At 56.1% G+C, this 16,870-nt stretch overlaps 9 protein-coding genes and 1 non-coding gene across 10 annotated transcripts; 7 read left to right on the top strand and 3 right to left on the bottom strand.

The window, feature by feature from the left end:
- The first annotated feature begins 73 nt into the window (after positions 1 to 73).
- BDY17DRAFT_299341 (ribonuclease H-like domain-containing protein) lies at positions 74 to 2,345 on the top strand. Its single transcript, XM_033733885.1, has one exon. The coding sequence runs from the start codon at positions 507 to 509 to the stop codon at positions 2,271 to 2,273; it is 1,767 nt and encodes a 588-aa protein (XP_033588182.1). The 5' UTR covers positions 74 to 506; the 3' UTR covers positions 2,274 to 2,345.
- Positions 2,346 to 2,436: 91 nt separating this feature from the next.
- BDY17DRAFT_233240 (muconate cycloisomerase I, MLE) lies at positions 2,437 to 3,615 on the bottom strand (the record flags this gene model as incomplete). Its single annotated transcript, XM_033730250.1, has 1 exon — positions 2,437 to 3,615. A coding segment is annotated over one exon (1,179 nt), but the record flags the coding sequence as incomplete, so codon positions are not given.
- Positions 3,616 to 4,150: 535 nt separating this feature from the next.
- On the top strand, positions 4,151 to 5,044 carry BDY17DRAFT_325134 (uncharacterized protein; the record flags this gene model as incomplete). Its single annotated transcript, XM_033737308.1, has 2 exons — positions 4,151 to 4,566; positions 4,624 to 5,044. 2 exons carry the CDS (start codon positions 4,151 to 4,153, stop codon positions 5,042 to 5,044), a joined length of 837 nt encoding a protein of 278 aa, XP_033588180.1.
- Positions 5,045 to 5,241: 197 nt separating this feature from the next.
- Positions 5,242 to 6,527, top strand: BDY17DRAFT_299337 (twinfilin-1). The gene is made up of 2 exons (XM_033733884.1): positions 5,242 to 5,298; positions 5,363 to 6,527. Exons 1-2 carry the CDS (start codon positions 5,280 to 5,282, stop codon positions 6,352 to 6,354), a joined length of 1,011 nt encoding a protein of 336 aa, XP_033588179.1. The 5' UTR covers positions 5,242 to 5,279; the 3' UTR covers positions 6,355 to 6,527.
- Positions 6,528 to 6,646: 119 nt separating this feature from the next.
- Positions 6,647 to 7,354, top strand: BDY17DRAFT_253188 (PRP38 family-domain-containing protein; the record flags this gene model as incomplete). Its single annotated transcript, XM_033731323.1, has 1 exon — positions 6,647 to 7,354. The coding sequence occupies one exon, from the start codon at positions 6,647 to 6,649 to the stop codon at positions 7,352 to 7,354; it is 708 nt and encodes a 235-aa protein (XP_033588178.1).
- A 92-nt stretch (positions 7,355 to 7,446) lies between these two features.
- On the bottom strand, positions 7,447 to 9,705 carry BDY17DRAFT_168112 (uncharacterized protein). Its single transcript, XM_033729783.1, has 6 exons — positions 9,518 to 9,705; positions 9,372 to 9,466; positions 9,255 to 9,317; positions 8,839 to 9,200; positions 8,763 to 8,782; positions 7,447 to 8,706 (listed from the first exon to the last, which is right to left on the bottom strand). The coding sequence occupies exons 1-6, from the start codon at positions 9,611 to 9,613 to the stop codon at positions 7,540 to 7,542; spliced, it is 1,803 nt and encodes a 600-aa protein (XP_033588177.1). The 5' UTR covers positions 9,614 to 9,705; the 3' UTR covers positions 7,447 to 7,539.
- A 1,006-nt stretch (positions 9,706 to 10,711) lies between these two features.
- On the bottom strand, positions 10,712 to 11,337 carry BDY17DRAFT_299328 (uncharacterized protein). The gene has a single exon (XM_033733883.1). It carries the CDS (start codon positions 11,242 to 11,244, stop codon positions 10,993 to 10,995), a length of 252 nt encoding a protein of 83 aa, XP_033588176.1. The 5' UTR covers positions 11,245 to 11,337; the 3' UTR covers positions 10,712 to 10,992.
- Positions 11,338 to 12,376: 1,039 nt separating this feature from the next.
- BDY17DRAFT_317402 (uncharacterized protein) lies at positions 12,377 to 13,881 on the top strand (the record flags this gene model as incomplete). Its single annotated transcript, XM_033736099.1, has 2 exons — positions 12,377 to 12,751; positions 13,144 to 13,881. The coding sequence occupies 2 exons, from the start codon at positions 12,377 to 12,379 to the stop codon at positions 13,879 to 13,881; spliced, it is 1,113 nt and encodes a 370-aa protein (XP_033588175.1).
- A 609-nt stretch (positions 13,882 to 14,490) lies between these two features.
- On the top strand, positions 14,491 to 14,592 carry BDY17DRAFT_t27. Its single transcript has one exon. It is a non-coding gene; the product is annotated as a tRNA-Val (tRNA).
- Positions 14,593 to 14,636: 44 nt separating this feature from the next.
- On the top strand, positions 14,637 to 16,855 carry BDY17DRAFT_299316 (benomyl/methotrexate resistance protein). The gene is made up of 8 exons (XM_033733882.1): positions 14,637 to 14,824; positions 14,881 to 15,087; positions 15,150 to 15,223; positions 15,288 to 15,658; positions 15,715 to 16,063; positions 16,129 to 16,344; positions 16,406 to 16,592; positions 16,649 to 16,855. The coding sequence occupies exons 2-8, from the start codon at positions 14,887 to 14,889 to the stop codon at positions 16,814 to 16,816; spliced, it is 1,566 nt and encodes a 521-aa protein (XP_033588174.1). The 5' UTR covers positions 14,637 to 14,824; positions 14,881 to 14,886; the 3' UTR covers positions 16,817 to 16,855.
- The last annotated feature ends 15 nt before the right edge of the window (positions 16,856 to 16,870 follow it).

Genomic DNA, 16,870 nt, shown 5'->3' with positions numbered 1-16,870 from the left:
ACGTGTTGCTGACGTAATAAAGTGGTGGACATCATGAATCGTTCAAGGCTTTGACTCTTCAGCCACTTGATGTCAACCATCATCTGCCCTCACACGCTACCTTCTCCCTGCACATGCTGATCCAGTTAGTTGACAATTCAGATATCAGACGAGGCAAGCACCTCTTGAGCTGCATCATGAGTGAGGCAAGTACAACGCCGCCGTGATTGTGTTTGCTCCTCACTTCTTCCGCCATCATCTGCTGTGCAGGTTGTGATTTCAGCAGACCTTTCTGCTTTCCATCACGGAAGAGCGGGTTTCTCCCTTCTTTGTTCTTTACATTCGTCCTTCTCCTCGAGTGAGCCCGGCAGGTGGAGTCTTCTTTCCCTTGCTCATCACTCAAACACAACCCTTCACCAATTACTCACTCATCTCGCTGAGCAATCAACTCCTCGAGCGCTCATCGAACAATTCCACTAGGCCTCATATACGGTATTCAGTTTCGATTGCCAGCCGGACCCGTCAACATGGAAATCGACAAAGTCTCCTTCTACCCACTCATTCTCGACCTGTTGACGGACATCTCTCACTCACACTTCGTCGCCTTCGACCTCGAACTGAGCGGGGTTCCGACCAAGTATCACACGAGCTATGCCAAGGGAAAACCATCTTTGCAGGATCGGTACTCAGAGACCAAGGAAGCGGCCGAGCGATATCAGATTCTTCAGATCGGGCTCACCTGCGTTGAGCAAGACGTCGAGCTCCAAAAGTATATTCTCAAACCCTACAACATCGAGCTCAGTCCGACCATTGAGGAGCGCGGCATCGACGTCGAACGCATCTTCTCGTTTCAGTCTGGCGCAGTGGACTTCCTGCTGAAGGTTGGCTTTGACTTCAGCGCTCCTTTCAAATGGGGCGTTCCCTACCTCTCTCGTGAAGAGAGCAAGCAAGCACGCGAGAAGTTCCAACAGCGTCAAGATAGGACCGCCATCTCCGACATCAACATCAAACCGACGGAAGTGGAGGCTCTTGCCTTCATGGAGCATGTTCGTAGCGAGGTCAACGCCTGGCTGAAGGGACACTACCGGGAGTCATCCGAGTACCTCGACATTACCAAAGCCAGTCAACATCCCTCCGACTCCGATGGAGAAGAGCAAGTTGTCGAAGGACTCTCCCGCTTCGAAAAGCGCCTCGTCCACCAGCTTGTTCGGTCCGAGTACCCCGACCTCGTCACCATTAGCAAACGCGACTTCATCCAAATCGTGCGTTTCGACCAGCAACGCGAGGATAGAATCCACGCAGAGCGAGTCCGAGACCTCGAGGCGCATATCAACAAGCAAAAGGGCTTTCGCTGGATTATCGAAGCCTTGCATGGCAGCAAACTCACCGGCTTGCCCTTGCGTGAGTGTGCTCGAGATCCAGCCAATGGCGAAGCAGTGTTCTGCGACATGGACGACTTCCAGTCGCGTTTCAACCGTGCGCAACGAATCATCAAAGGGAATCCGCGCATGCTCGTCGGCCACAACTGCTTTCTCGATCTGGTATATATTTACAAAACCTTCATCGGCCCGCTTCCGAACTCGGTGGAAGAGTTCCAGCAGAAAATTCACCACATCTGGCCCAACATTGTGGACACGAAGTACATGTCTACGCACAATTGCGGAGACATCAATCCCGTCAGCTCGCTGGAGCAAATCGCCACTCAGCTCAGTGCCGAGCGCAAGCCTACGTTAGAAATCGACGCCGAGCACATGAAGTACTCGGAAGCAGAGGCTTTGCATGAGGCGGGCTACGACAGCTTTCTCACCGCGCAGATCGCAACCCGTCTTTCGGCCAAACTTGCGCGAGAGGGGAACTACGTCGACCACAAAGCCACAAGAGAAGAGCAGCATATCACCGCCGGCATCAACGGGGTGCACATCGCTGACACTGACGCCCCACAATCCGACTCCGACGCAGTTGCCGGCGCTTCTTCCACCCCATCTGAAGTCAGCACCTTCACCCCCTCCGAAGTAGGCGGCAAATGGAAGCGGAAAGGCGATCCCAGCCTCCCTCCCCAAGACCCGCATGACCCCTTCATCGCAGCAGCAGTAAATGCCAAACTACCATATCATGACGCGGCTGTTGAGCAGAGTTTTGAGGGCGGGATGCCGGGGCGTCGTAGTGAGTTTTGGAGTGTGTATGGGAATAAGCTGAGGGTGTTTGGGACGGAGGAGGGTATGTGTGTGCTTGATGGGAGTGGTGGGCGTGCGGAGGGGCTGGAGGTTAGTGGTGGGGGAGTCATGGTTGTCTAAGGGAGTACGAAAGGAGAACACGGCTGCGAGAGGATGGAATCGATTCCTAAGCAGCTGTAGATTTGAGTCATGCTATTCAGCATAGCGGCAAAGTGTGAAGAGAGACTGCCTTGCTATCAACTCATGAATTAACCTCGTGCACAAGCCCGCCCCCTCCAGCCCCCAGCCAAACAGCAGTAGCAGCACCCACCACCTCCCCCTCCTCCGTCTTCCCCAAACTCACCCTCGCCACCTCGGCAATCTTCTTGCCGTCGAAACTCAACATAAACACCCACCCCTCCTCGCTATCCGTCATGGCCAAGTACTGCACATCCTCGCGCTGGCCTTTGATAGGCGGCGCAGGCTCAATGGCATTCGCTAAACCGCCTGACGTCGGCGTTTCCCAGATGTGGATTGCGGTTTCGGAGATCAAGTAGCCGTGCTCGTCCAGGGAGAATGCGGCGACGTATCCCTTTGTCGAAGCCTGCAGGCCCCTCGTGGAAGCGTACATGAATTTCGGCCGGGAGGCATCGCCGCTCTGATCGAGCCGGACTTCATCCGCCCAGTACTCTTTCGCCTCCTTCTCCGCGGGAATAATTTTGACGCCCTGCTTGTGCTCCAGAGTCACGCCGTCCTCGGCGATGGCGAACACGTCCACCATGCTGGTGTGCTCTTGCAGCACGTACAGCACTTTCCCGTTCGGGTGCGGCCAGGAGTGTCGCGGCCCGTCGTTCGGTCTGGGCGAGATGTGCTTCGTCCCTAGCTTCAGCGGCGGATCGTAGAGATCCCGCAAGTTGAATTTGCCCACGCTGTAGGTGAAGATGGCATTCCGGCCAATGTCCGCGACGTACAAACTGCGGCCGTCAGGCGAGAGGTCCACCGAGTGCGCACCATGTCGTAAGCCGCCGAAAGACCCGTGCGCCGCGCCTGGCGCATCTCGATTCCGGTTCTCGGATACATTCTCCCCGTGCCCGGTCACGAAATCGAGGTTCTGCACGCACTCGCCTATACTCCCGTCCTTCTCTAGCCGGAAGACTTCGCCTGACGGACCGCCCACGCTGAACAGGTGGGTCCCGTTCGTGCACACGTACCCGGAAAGCGCGGCGACGGGTTTGGCGTTGAGGAATTGGATTTCGCGGCCTGAGGCGCGCAGTTTGTACGCTGCTATGGAGGGGTTGGGCTTGGTCCAGGCTGTTGTGTAGAGGTATTCTTTTGTGGGGGAGAGGGTGAGCCAGGAGTGGCCGCCTATTGCTGGGCTGCTGCGGAGGATGCTGAGGCTTGCGGTCGGCTGGGTGCGGGTTGGAGGGGAGAAGTGCAGGGTGTAGAGGGTTTCGTAGTTGAAGGTGCCGACGATGAAGTCCATGGTTGGCTGCAGGATCAGAGGCCAGGCATGCGAGTCTTGACGAGTAGATATCCGAGATGGATTCGTAGATTTGGCTGGAGCTTTTGGGTTTGTTTTATTGCTTGCTCTCTCAGGATCAATGCTTGATGTTGCTCGTGAATATCGGCGGAGAGGTGATGAAGTGAAGTGACGTTGTCCCGAGGAGCGGCGATGTCGGCATCATTCCGTTCAGACGCTGCATGCACTTCGGAGACTTTCCGCCCGTCCTCCGTCGTTAGAAACAAGAATTCCGGAGACTTATCATCCTCCTCCTCCTCGACACGGCCATACCAGGTAAAAGGCATTCGCTGCTAGCCCGAATCAGCCGAAATGTTCTCATGCTGCTTACATATGTCGAGTGAAAGGCTCCGAGGTGGAGGAACCTTGATGTTTCACCAAAGTGGCCAAGCATGAAGTCCACGCTCCTCTATAAAGCAAGCAACGCCGCAGACAACCTGCTGCCGTTGGAACAATGAACACACGGTAGGCACGCTCTTGTACAACTCTAGCACCCATCATGTCTCTCCCCTTCACCCCGGCCTTCCCCTGGCTCCTCTACGCCTATCCCTGGATGCCCTTTCCTCGCCGCGTCATCATCTACCTGCGCGAGAAGCGCATACCCTCCAGCCTCGTCACCGTCGTTCGCGTGTCCACTCCACAGGATGAGGATCAAGCGGTGGACTCCTCGTATCCGCCCAGGCCGACTGGCAGTCTGCCTATTCTCGTTGTACCTTCAGCAGAGGAAAATGGCTCGGCGTCCGGCCTACAGATTCGTCAATCCATGGCTATCATGCACTTTTTAGAGGAAGTGTGCGAGAAGAGGGTGTATGGGTTTGGCGACGCGGCGCTCCGCTCCCTGGCGGGTACCACACTGGTGCAGCGAGTGGAGATCAACGAGGTATTAAGTCTGGCCGAACAGTGCACTGGCGATTGGTGAGTCTGCTTTCCTCCACCTTCCCGTCCACGAATAACGACTGACACCCTTCGCAGGAACCCCGTCCGCACCTTCGGCACCAAAGCAGGCACCATGTCCTACCCGGCCGGCTCCAAGGAAATGCTACGCTGGGTGCGGCGGTCACTCATGACGATTGAGAAGTGGTGGCAGGCCGCGGAAAGAGACATGTCGCTTCTTCGCCAGGGCGTCGATGGCCATGTCACCCTCGCCGATATCGTGTTGTACCAGTTCCTCGAGTTTACGCGCGATTGCTACGGCGTCGACATGACGCTCGGCTCTGGAGAGAAGGTCCGCGACGTATATGGGAGGGAGGTGGTTGAGACGTTTCCTAAGCTGAGGGAGTTTTTCGAGGCGTTTGGCACGAGGGAGAGTGCGAGGAGGATTGTGGATGAGGGAGATGTCCCGCCTGAGTGGGCGTTGAAAAACATGCTGGTCTGGGCTGATGGAGCTTTGTGATAAGAAGGAAGCATGAGAAATGGATCAAGTTTACTACCTTATTTGGGCCGATTGTGGTTCATGGAAGTGGTACATGATACACATATCTTCAATGTTGTCTGCTTTTATGCTGCAGTTGTAGCGTGGCTGCCTCAGGCCAGAGGAGCAACGTCAGCCAGGCCCGCCCACTCCTCCACGTCGTAGCTTGCGTACTTCCACTCACAATGGTGCTCCTACCATAAACACATTGCCCACAATGCAGTCCGGAATAACAGGTCAGCCTCTTGTCATCCCAGTCCTCAATCTTCATCACAACCAGCTAACAGTATTTGCCCCCAGCCTCCGAAGAACTGCAACATGCCTTCCGCACCCTCGTCTCCTCCGACGACCAACGCGCCCTCCTCGCAACCATAGACCACGAGTCCATCCTCCCCACGCAATCCATCTCCCTCACAAGCACCGACTTCACCGCCGACCTGCACCAATTGCAATCCCACATCTCCCCAACCGCAGCAACCTACATCCTCCTCAAAACCCACGCCGGCGAACCCGATGGCTACGCCGCCATTACTTACGTCCCCAATGCCGCGCCCGTACGGCAGAAGATGCTCTTCGCCAGCACGCGGCTGACGCTCGTGCGCGAGTTGGGCATTGAGCGGTTCAGGCAGACGATCTTTGCTACGGACAAGGATGAGCTGACGGCGGAGGGCTGGGCGAAGCATGAGGCGCATGTGTCGCTTGATGCTCCGCTGACGGAGGAGGAGAGCGGGTTGAAAGGTGTGAAGGAGGCGGAGGCACTGGAGTCGCAGGGCACGACGGGGCGAAGAGGGCATGTCAGTAGCAAGATCGATATTCCCACCGGGGAGGGTGTGGTCGAAGCACTTCGAACGCTTGGGGAAGAAGGAAGCAAAGGCACACTCGTGCAGCTGAAATACGCCCTTCCGGACGAGACGTTGCGCCTGCATTCCTCCCGCAACAACATCGAGCCCGCGGACGTGGGGAAGACGATCAGTGCCGACGAACCGCGCTACTCCTTCTACTCTTACCCCTCATCCTCCGGGGACCCGAGCATCGTCTTCATCTACACCTGTCCTTCCAGCTCGAAAGTGAAGGAGCGCATGGTCTACAGCACCGGCAAGAGAACTACGCGCATCGTGGCAGAGCGCGATGCGGGTTTGACTGTTGCCAAGTCGTTGGAGGCTACGGAGCCGAGTGAGCTGGCGGTGGAGGATCTGAGTGGTGGTGCTGCTGCTGCTAATGGCGAGGGTGCGGTGGAGAGTAAGGCGGCGGGAAGTGGGTTTGCGAGACCCAAGAGGCCGGGCAGGCGGTGATGGTTTGTTGGTCGCTCACCATGCTATCGAAAAATCTATTTTTTTGCTCATATGGTATGACTCACGGCACCTCACGTAGTATCATTGTTGCAAATAGCAAAGATATGAAGCGATTGCGCGTGTTGCACTGACCTAGTGGTCGGTTGTGAAGCACGAGGCTGTCGCCGGTCGACCCTAAGTAAGCCCCACTTTCCCCACCCAAACAGGAAACTGCGAACCTCGAAATTTGAACAACCACATCTCTCATCTTCCACACCACACCAGACAATGTCTTAGCCGGTATCACCCAGCCATGGCCCACCAAGCCGACGCGCGCCGCGCCCTCGACGAGCGCGGCTACACCGGCACCCTAATCCACGGCGACAACCCGCTCAAGCTCTTCGAAAAAGCCGTGCGCGACCGCATCATCGACTCGTACTACTGGAAAGAGCAATGCTTCGGCCTGAACGCCGCCACCCTCCTCGACCGCGCCGTCGACCTCACCTTCCTCGGCGGCACGTACGGCGTTGCGCAGAAACCCACGCCCTTCTTGTGCCTTGCGTTCAAGATGTTGCAGCTCACGCCTGAGCGCGAGATTGTGGAGTTTTATCTAAGCCAGGCGGGGGAGGAGTTCAAGTATTTGCGGGCGCTGGCCGCGTTTTATGTGCGGCTGGCGTGGGAAAAGGACGAGGAGGTGTACACTACTCTTGAGCCGCTGCTGAACGATTCGAGGAAGTTGAAGAGGAGGACGAGGGAGGGGTGGCAGTTGACGTACGTGGATCAGTTTGTGGATGATTTACTGGGGAAGAGTAGGGTTTGTGCTACGACGCTGCCGAAGCTGAATCCGAGGGTTTTCTTGGAGGATGAGGAGAGGTTGGAGCCGAGGGTTAGTGGGCTGGGGGAGGAGCTGGATGAGTTGGAGGATGAGGATGAGGAGGAGAAGGGGGAGATCAATGGGAATGGTCATGTCAGCTCCAGCGAGGAGGGGGAGGATAGTGAAGAGGTGGCAGAAGGCGGTTGAGACGGTGACATCAGCATATCCCACGTCTGAGTGCACTCCGGCCACAATACATGGAAGCGTGGATACAATGGATTGCTATGTAATCCGGAGATGGCACGCACAACGCCCTCAAAACGACATCAAGACGACAACGCCGGAAGCTACGAAGCATCAGCATTCCGCATCCGACTGCACGCAACCCGAACTCAACTCACCTTGACCTGCCTCAAATACTGCGAGTTCCTCAACAACCAACTCCCCACCACAGCAGCAGCGCCCACCGCCCCCAACGCCACAATCGTCCGATCACTCACGCTCGTCTCCTCCTTCACCCTTCCCACATGAATCCTCGGCCGATCCCTCACAATCCCCACCCCACTCCCCTCAACCACGAAATCGTCGAATTTCACCTCCTCCATCTGATGCTGGTACGCGACCACCGTCCTCGACCAGTTGTTCGTGATGCGCCCGCTCTCATTCTTGTACCACGAGTTGCAGTTTGGGTCGTTGAAGCTGGACGCTTGCAGCTCTGCTTGGATCTCGGCGTTGTACGCTGCTACTTTGGCGGGTTTGGGGCGCAGGCTGAGCGCTTTGCCTTGTTTGCGCGCGGTCAGGACGGGGGCGATCAGGCCGTTGATCCAGCGGGATTGCGCTTCGATCATGAGGATGATGCTGTTGTGGCCTGTTAAGAAGGTCAGTATTGCGGCCTCGGGGCACTGCAATTGGCGAAACTCACCCAAATTGGTATTTGGGCCGTAGAGCTGGCAGAAGTTGGGCATGTCCTCCACACACGTCCCATACAACGCTTGAGCGCCATCTTTCCACACTTCGCTGAGGGCACGTCCATTCTTCCCCTTCATCTCAATCGGATGCATAAACTGCGTTGTCTTGAACCCCGTCGCGCATACGAGCAGATCAAACTCCGGCTCCACATCCACAATCCTCCCATCCGCTTCCGTCACCTTGACTTTACTCCCGGCAATAGAATCAATCGGCCTTGTCTCCAAATCGACATTCGGCAGCCCAAGCGCAGGGAAGAAGTCGTCGGAGATAATCACCCGCTTGCAACCAGGATTATACTTGGGCGTCAACTTGTCCCACAAATCCTTGCGATCCGGCAACTCCGCCTCCAGCTTCTGCTGGTGCAGCGTGCGGATCATGTTCGCATTGTCGCTCTGCGAGTCCGTCACGGCGTCGTAGAAGGCTTCGCGGAAGTCCATTTGCCCCGCGCGCTTGCGCCACCGGATCGGCGGGATGTACTTGTAGACGCTGCGCATCAGGGCGGATGTCGGCTGGTCCATGCGCGGGAAGAGCCAGTTGGGCGTGCGCTGGAAGATTGTGATGTGCTTGGCTACTTTGGCGATTTCGGGGACCTGGAGGTGCGAGAGGTTAGCATTGGTTGATGTGGAGGGGGTATGAGAGGCCGTACAATCTGTGCACTGGTGCATCCTGTCCATATGTTAGTTGATTGTGCGGAAGAGTGACAAGTATACCATTTGACTCACCACTCCCCAACATCGCCACCCTCTTCCCCTCCAAATCATACGACCAATCCCATCGGGCAGAATGCATCGTCTTGCCATCAAACGACCCAATCCCCTCAATCTCCGGCCATTTGGGCGAGTTCAACTGCCCAACAGCACTAACGAGGAAGTCGCTCGAAATCGTGTACTCCTGCTGGAACTCGCCCTCCTTGCTGCCCTGCGCCGTGCTGACTTTTGTGCGCCACTTCTTCGCCTCGTCGTCCCACGTCGACTCCTCGACGCTCGTGTTGAAGCGCACGTATTGGTAGAGGTTGTATTCTTGCGCGACGCGCACGAGGTAGGAGAGGATCTCTTCTTGCCCGGGGTACTCGCGGGTCCAGTCGCTAGGAGAGGGATCAGTGTCATGCGTTGACCAGCAAGGGTATTGGTTCGCGCACCTGTTTTGGGCGAAGCTGAATGAGTAGAGCATACTCCACACATCGCAGCAACATCCAGGGTATCTGCACAAAAGAATGATTAGTGCTTGCGATGTAATAGTCTGAGGGCATCCTTACTTGTTGTCATGCCACGTCCCGCCAAAGCCCGCCGAGCGCTCGAGGATGACGAAGTTGCGGCAGTTGTTGCGTTTGATGAGGTCAATGGCAGTGCACTACATTGGACGTCAGTAAGCGTTGGGTGGCAGTGGTTGTTGCAATCTCACCATGCCAGAGATGCCGGCGCCGATGATGACGACAGCCGCATTGGTGTAGGTCTTGTTCCCCACGGGGACTTCGGGGTAGGGCTTGCCGCCTGCCATTGTGGTGGCAACGTAGATGGTGTTCGATGAGGTACTGAGTAATGCGAAACGGGGGGTGTTCGACGTCAAGGAAGAGAAGGCAAGATACTGAACAAGGAGTCAGACTCGCCTGCAAAACAAGGCACACAAGTCAACCTGCAGTGAGATCCAATGCCTAGCGACTTGGAGGCCTAGGCGTGAAGTGCTACTGGTTGGAGTGGTGGAGTCTGGGGTGCGGGGTGTGGAGTGCGGGGTCCACGTTGTCCCTTCCGTCCAGGTCGCTTCCGACGTCGAACATCAATGAGATGAGAGGCAGTTTCAGCCTCAGTATGTATTCGTGCTGAAGAGTGCTTGTACTGCAAGAGATTCTCGTTGACCGTCTTACGAATGGGCAGTTGTCTATGCAATACGGTATAGGTACTCATTCAACCTCGCGAGGATACGATCTTCGACATGTCGAACGTCAATTGGCACGGTAGAATCGACGATAGACTCCGTCGGACCTCAGTATATGTAATCCAGCAAACAGTGTATGTTCATCGTGACCTTTCAATCTTTCGGCGTGTAGAGGCCAGTGAAGGATTCCCTTGGTAAGGCTAGCCCGATAATGATGGCCCGTTATTGATTGCACGAGGCAACACGATTGCCACTCCGGCCTCTCTTTCAAAGCATAGTGTGTGAGAGCATGACTGGGAATTACGATCCAATATGCGCTCCGGACTCGAATGGGAGCATCCGTATCATCATCATCGCGCGGACAGAGTGCCAGTACAGTTGATTCGCTCGAATCCGTGGGAAGGGTTAGGGTAATGTCCGGCTCCCCGCGTGGCAACACCCAACTCTCTGCGGCGACTCGTGCAATTCGCTGACGCGCGCATCGAGTTCGAATAAGGTTGGCCGGGAGTTTGTGGACGACGATAAGAGGCTACAGTATGAGATGCGCGAATAAAGGACTGGTAGTTAAGACGAATCTGGCTTGACGCAAGACCTGCAGCATGGAAGTCTATAACTGTCGCGGAGGTGCCCTGCCGGGAAGATGCGTAGCACTGCTCGGTCGTGGTTGAAACAACAAGACGCACCAATGGATGCGACTTGGCGATGGGGTATTCTTAGATCTTGGTGGGTTGGCGGTCGCGGGGAGAGCTTCGTAGCAGGGGTGCGAGCAGTCGAGACCCAAGGCATCAATCTCCATACCCCAGCAGTCGAAGCCCAAGGCATCCACCTTAGACACTCGTCGATTGATGGTATATAAGCAAGAAACGTTGCATGGAGTGCAAGCAGTAAGAGACGTTACGTGGAGTGCAAGCAGGCCGGTTGCATGCATCTGAGCCCCGTGAGGCGAAGATGTGCGCATTGCTACCTTGCGTGAATTTGACGATTTGCCACTCAAAGGCCGACGGTCACGGTGGAGAAAGCGGATAAGATGGATAGAGTTCGCAGATGCTGAACTCTCGGAGCAGGGGTGATCGGTGGAAGAGGTAGCTTCCGGCGGTATTTCTGGAAGAGTTTATTCGTCTTCTCTCCCTCCGTCGCGGGCGTCGCGCCGAGTCGGAAGGGCGAATGGCCGGTGGGGGATCAACAAGAAACAACGCGAGGATAGTCGGCATGACATCAAGGAGACCGAGGACAAGACTTGGCCATCGCAAGATCATCACCACCCGGTGCACATTGCGCAGAGTGAGGTGCGGTAGGTTGGCCGGGTGCTGTATCTTGCAGCTTGCCCTGCGAATGGTAACCGCGAGCTCGACTGCAGGCAAACTGCAGGGCAGAACCTTGCAACTACACACCCGAGTGGCTCCCGTCCATGTTGCGACCAGCGCGGTGCAATGTGGGCGTCATCACTACCCGCATACCTGTCCTCCCTTGCCAGTGTCCACCAGATAGGCAATATGAAGGGAGAAGCAGGAGACGGCATCGGCACAGCACGCGTCCAACTGCGATCTCGATGACGAGCGCGCTTCGGCAACGCGGGGGGCGATGGGTAAGAAAAGCAACATCCAAGGCAAATCCAGTTGCGGAAGGAGCTTGGGGAGAACAGGTCGGATGAAACACAGCGCTAGGCCGCAAAGAGCAAGGGTAGCATGCGTCCTCGCCTTCCTACAGGCCGTGTCTCGCGTTTTGGGTTTGCCCTAACCGCATTTCGCGTAGCTTGGCCCGGAAGATCTCAATCTGCCCTTCCGGGAAGTGGATGAGGGAAGGCGGCGGCGCAGGCGCAGGCGCGGATGGGGGAGGGCGATTCGTGCGACCCAGCGGAAATCCGCCCTGCGTGGTATCTGACCCGTTCATCCTATACGGTGTGTGTGTGAACTCTCATTACTCTTCTCTCTTCCTCCTCTCCATCTCCACCTCACCTTCACCTGGACCGCTCTCCGTCGACAACGTGAATTCTCCCCTCCCTTCCGGACCCGACCGCCCTTCGCTTCTCCCTTCACCCTTTGCCTCGCCGTCCTTCCGCCTTCTCCGTCCATTGCTACCTTCGCCCTCCTGGTTCTGCCGGTCACAGCCAGCGCCTTTTTATCCCTCACCCACTCCCTTCCATCTCTGGAGTGCTGGCAGCTCATCTGCCCCCACCTCTGTCGTGACCAAGACACCTCTCGTTATTGGTCCAGCCTTGGCGTCTCCGACGCACCTCACCGAGAAACACGCACATTATCGTCAACAGCCTCGAGCAACCTCTTTCATGAGCCTAGCCATCTCCCTGTGAACAGGTGTGGGTTAGTCTGAATCAGGAAAAGGAAAGGAAAACTCTACCCGAGCATGGTGAATATGTCAATGGCACAAAGGATGGCGCTCTACCATCCAGCCCTCGCTTGCCTTTTGCTCCTCATCGTATCTGCCAGAGCAGGCGGCACCGATGGCCTCTACACCAAATACTGTTCCAACGAGAACACCGGCTCGGATTCCACCCCGCAATACAACATCTACAACTCCATGGGCTCCTGTTCCACCCATTGCCAAGACGGCTTCGCCTTTGCCATTGTCCAGGACACGAATTGCTGGTGCTCCAATTACATCCCCTACAACCAAGTCAGCACGTCGGAATGCAGCGAACAGTGTCCTGGCTATCCTGATGATCAGTGCGGGAATTCGGGCGCGGGCTTGTTTGGCTATATTGCCCTTGCCAACTCCCCGTCGGGCACAGCTGGAGCTCCGAGTACCGTACGTTCATCCCAACCAGCTATCACGCGTCATTCTCCGCCAATCGCGAGGAGTCGTGCTCCGTGGCGCTAGCGTCTTCAACGTGTCAACGGCCTGCTAACAATGCCTAGAAATCGTCACCATCGCCCACGCCAATAATAATAACCCCCACATCGAGTCCAACGATCTTTGTGAGTGAGACCGTCACCCAAACCATGCGACAGACTGTGCACCAGACGGTGACGCAGGTCCAAACCCCGAGTCCGAGTGTCGTGGTGTCCTATGTTACTGCAGTATGAGTTTGCAAAATCTTTTTCCGCCATGATTTTGCCCTCCATGCAAAGCATATCTACTCACCCCGGCTCTCCCTCTCGGATACTCGAGCAAGTTGCTAACATTACGTCTTCTATCAGATCACCCCCTCTTCTCAGGCTGCTACCCCTTCTAGCCGCACGCACACGCACACGACCGCGCCGTTTTCATCATCTTTAAGTACGAGCACGACTCTTGTCAGCACGGCACCGACAACGCATACAGTGACGAACAGTCCCACCCTGGTGCCAAGCTCGCCCGCCAACCAAGAAGACCTCCACAAAACCGGACTTTCCGGCGGCGCCACTGCCGGCGTGGTCATTGGAGTTCTAATCGGCGTTGGTGCCCTCATCTTGGCAGGTTTCTTGCTGTGGCGACGGAGACGCGCCGCAGACACCGAAGCCGGGAGTGGCGGCCGCGGCGGTGGCATCCGAAGCCCCCGACGGAAAGGCAGCGTCCTCAGCAGGACCGGCCTGCTCGGCGGTGCGCGACCCCAGAGCATGTCAGAGGCCAACTACGACGACCCTTTCAACCCTCCCGAATCGACAACACTGTCGAATAGTGTTCGACATTCGATCATGTTCGGCGGCAGCAGCGCAGCAGCAGGCGAAGCAACCGACACGGCCGGGCCCTTGGGTTACGGCGGCGGGCAAGAAGCGGAAGTTGCCGGCGAGCGGAGGCCTAGCAGGCCTATGGTTTACGACCAGCGGCTCAACCCCTCTGCGCTCTTCGCCAACCACGACAACGGCAGTCGAGTGTCCATGCAGGATCAGCAGGATTACAGCCGGCCTTTGGGCGTCGCGAACCCGGATTTCCGGTATAGCTTCGACTCGAGATGACGAGGGTGACCGAAGCAGAATCTCTCAAATTACCAAGGCCTGGTCCTGCATGCATGCATTACGATATCACGCATCTTAACGAGTTTCCGTCTTCACCACCGGCGTCTGAGAAGGGGAAATACGCATACTGGCGCACCGCGTCTTGGTGGCATCGTCTTCGCCCGACTTATCCGATTTTAGCCGCATATGGAGGACGAGCCGGATGTTTTAGCCTTATGCCTGTCCGTCAAATTCCATTCGCCTATCCAACGCTTTCAGCGGAACCGCTTATCGTTGAGGTTGCAGCGTCGTGTAGCATCGCTCCTCCTAATGTGATGGGACCGAGAGGATGAGGGTATGCGGAAGACGGACGGGATGGAATGGAGTGTCGATGGTTGGAGTATAATCGAGCCTCGAGTGGAGTGGAGTGCTGTTCGAGTGCAGTGGAGTGAGGGAAATGGGATGATCGAGCACGTATCCGTTAATGTATGTACATTGTCGCTTGAAACATGGACCGTATATCTTTCTTCTCCGGCATACCCTGCTCGTTCAACGAGGTAAGAGATGGCGTGTTCGACGAGCCAGAATAGAACAATGGATATGTACAATTTTGAATTTTCAGATTATCGTGCTCTTATGGTCTAGTGGTATGACGTGTGCTTCACATTTCTCTGCTGTAGCGGGCAACGTGGATCACGCACAAGGTCCCGAGTTCGATCCTCGGTGGGAGTAACTGAGTCCTACGGGATTGCATGTTGATGAACATCCCAATGAGTCATCTTTTTGCCATTGAGGGGGGTGATATACCAGACCAACCTCACCTGCCAAACTGCGCAGGTATCGCGCCGGCCGCGCGTGATGTGACCGTTTTTTGCAAGGCCCCCCGTCAAGGTCAGCCACGCGGTGCCGACTTTGCCGGGTAGCGCGACATCGGGGGAAATACCTGCTCATACACGCCCTCGATGTACGCCTTACTTAACTCTACTCTTTGTCTCGACACCAGCTGGCTGATGAACGTAGACGAGGATGGACGACGATGAAGAGGCATCTATTGGCAAGGCTCATGACGCTGGCAAATGGCGAGACGACAGTCAAGACGCCATGTCCTCGAAGGAGGAAATCGTGCAGGAGGCCGACGTCAAGATGGATCTGCCAAAGGATGAAATCGAGATTGAGAATGTCATTGTTCAACCTAGTCTCACCGATTGGGATGGGCCAGACGACCCCGTATGGACATCTGCCCTATCTGTGATCGTACCACATGCAGAGAGTAACTGACCTGTTTCCAGGAAAACCCGCGCAACTGGACGTATCGCAAGAAGATGTACCATATGAGCGTGGCAACTGCAATTGCCTTTCTTTGGTACGCGCCACCGACGAGTACGCCAATGCTTTGTTCGACCAACATCTAATTCCCATTGTTGCAGCCCCTTTGGATCCTCCGTCTACACACCAGGCCATGAAGAGGTCGCGAGGATGTTCGGCGTCTCTGTGGAGATCGCCCTCCTCCCCTTCACCTTCTACCTGCTCGGCCTCAGCTTCGGCCCCATCATTGCAGGCCCGTCGTCCGAAACATTCGGTCGAAGAGCCGTCTATGTCTCCGCCTTGCCCGCCATGGCCGCATTCACTCTCGGCGCCGGCTTTTCGCAGAACATCACCGCTCTCACTCTCTGTCGCTTCTTCGCTGGCCTTTTTGCTAGTCCAGGCCTCAGTATTGGCACAGCGATGGTGTCTGATTTTCTCGCGCCGGAGGAACGCGGTGGTCCTGTTGCCGTGTTCATCACCATGGTTCAGATGGGTGAGTCTCGAACCTTTCTTCTCCCTACCCGGCCACTCTTATTGACACCTTCGTAGGCCCAGTCTTCGGCCCCATCATCGGCGGCTACGTCACCGAAGGCGAAAGCTGGCGCTGGACGCAGTGGGTCATCCTCTTCGGCCTCGTCTTCGCCTTCGCCCTCGCCTGGTTCATGAACGAGTCCTACAAGACCGTCCTCCTCAAACGTCGCGCCAAGCAGCGCGGCCTCAATGCTTCCATCACACCCTCAAAATCCACCCTGTGGGATGCCGTCCGATACTTCCTCACAAAGACCATCACTCGCCCTATCTACATGATGTGCACCGAGCCCATTGTTGCATGCTTCGACATTTATAATGCTTTCAACTTTGGCATCCTCAATGCCTTTTTCGCTGCTTTCTCCTGGACGTACGCACACCCCACTACACTCCACTTACCAGCGATCCTCCTCTAATCTCTCGTTCACACTTTAGTTTCGAAACGGTCTATGGTTTCGGCATCGGCGCCACCGGCCTCACCTACCTCGGCCAAGCAGTCGGCAGCATCGCAGGCCTGATCATCATCCTCGTCGTCTACCGCACCTATTGGACGCGCGAATCCCGCAAAGCCAAAGCGGCCGGCAAGGCGAACATGGCGCCCGAGAAGCGGCTGATCATCGCCAAGATCGGGGCGCCGATGTTTCCTATTTCGTGAGTCTAACATCTCTGTTGGAACGTGTTGTGGGAGTTGATGCTGATGATGAGTTCGTAGGATGTTTTGGTTTGGCTGGACCGCGAGACCTGATATCCATTGGATCTCGCCTGTCATCGCTGAGGGCTTCTTCAGTTGTGGCAATCTGCTCATTTTTGTTTGCACGGGGCTGTATTTCACGGATTGCTATGGTTCGCTGTACTCCGCCTCTGCATGGTCGTCGTGTACTTTTATCCGGTACTTGGCGGTGAGTCCTATCACATATGACATGGTGAGATTGCCGTGACTGACACTTGCTTCCAGGCGTTTGGATTTCCGCTCTTCATCGTGCAGGTGTATGAAGCATTGGGTGTCGGCTGGGCCACATCTTTGCTCGGTTTCGTGGGCGTGGCTCTCATGCCTGTGCCCTTTGTATTGCATCGTTACGGCGAGCGGCTACGACGTCGGAGTAAATTCAGTTCAGGGGAATGAGCATTCAATCCTGTGTTGCATTATTGTTAACTATAGACTACACTCCATAGCATC

The sequence above is a fragment of the Neohortaea acidophila genome (assembly GCF_010093505.1).
Source record: "Neohortaea acidophila strain CBS 113389 unplaced genomic scaffold BDY17scaffold_7, whole genome shotgun sequence".
Lineage (NCBI taxonomy): Eukaryota > Fungi > Ascomycota > Dothideomycetes > Mycosphaerellales > Teratosphaeriaceae > Neohortaea > Neohortaea acidophila.
The sequence above is the reverse complement of the archived record's forward strand: the minus strand, read 5'-3'. Positions and strand labels throughout refer to the sequence as shown.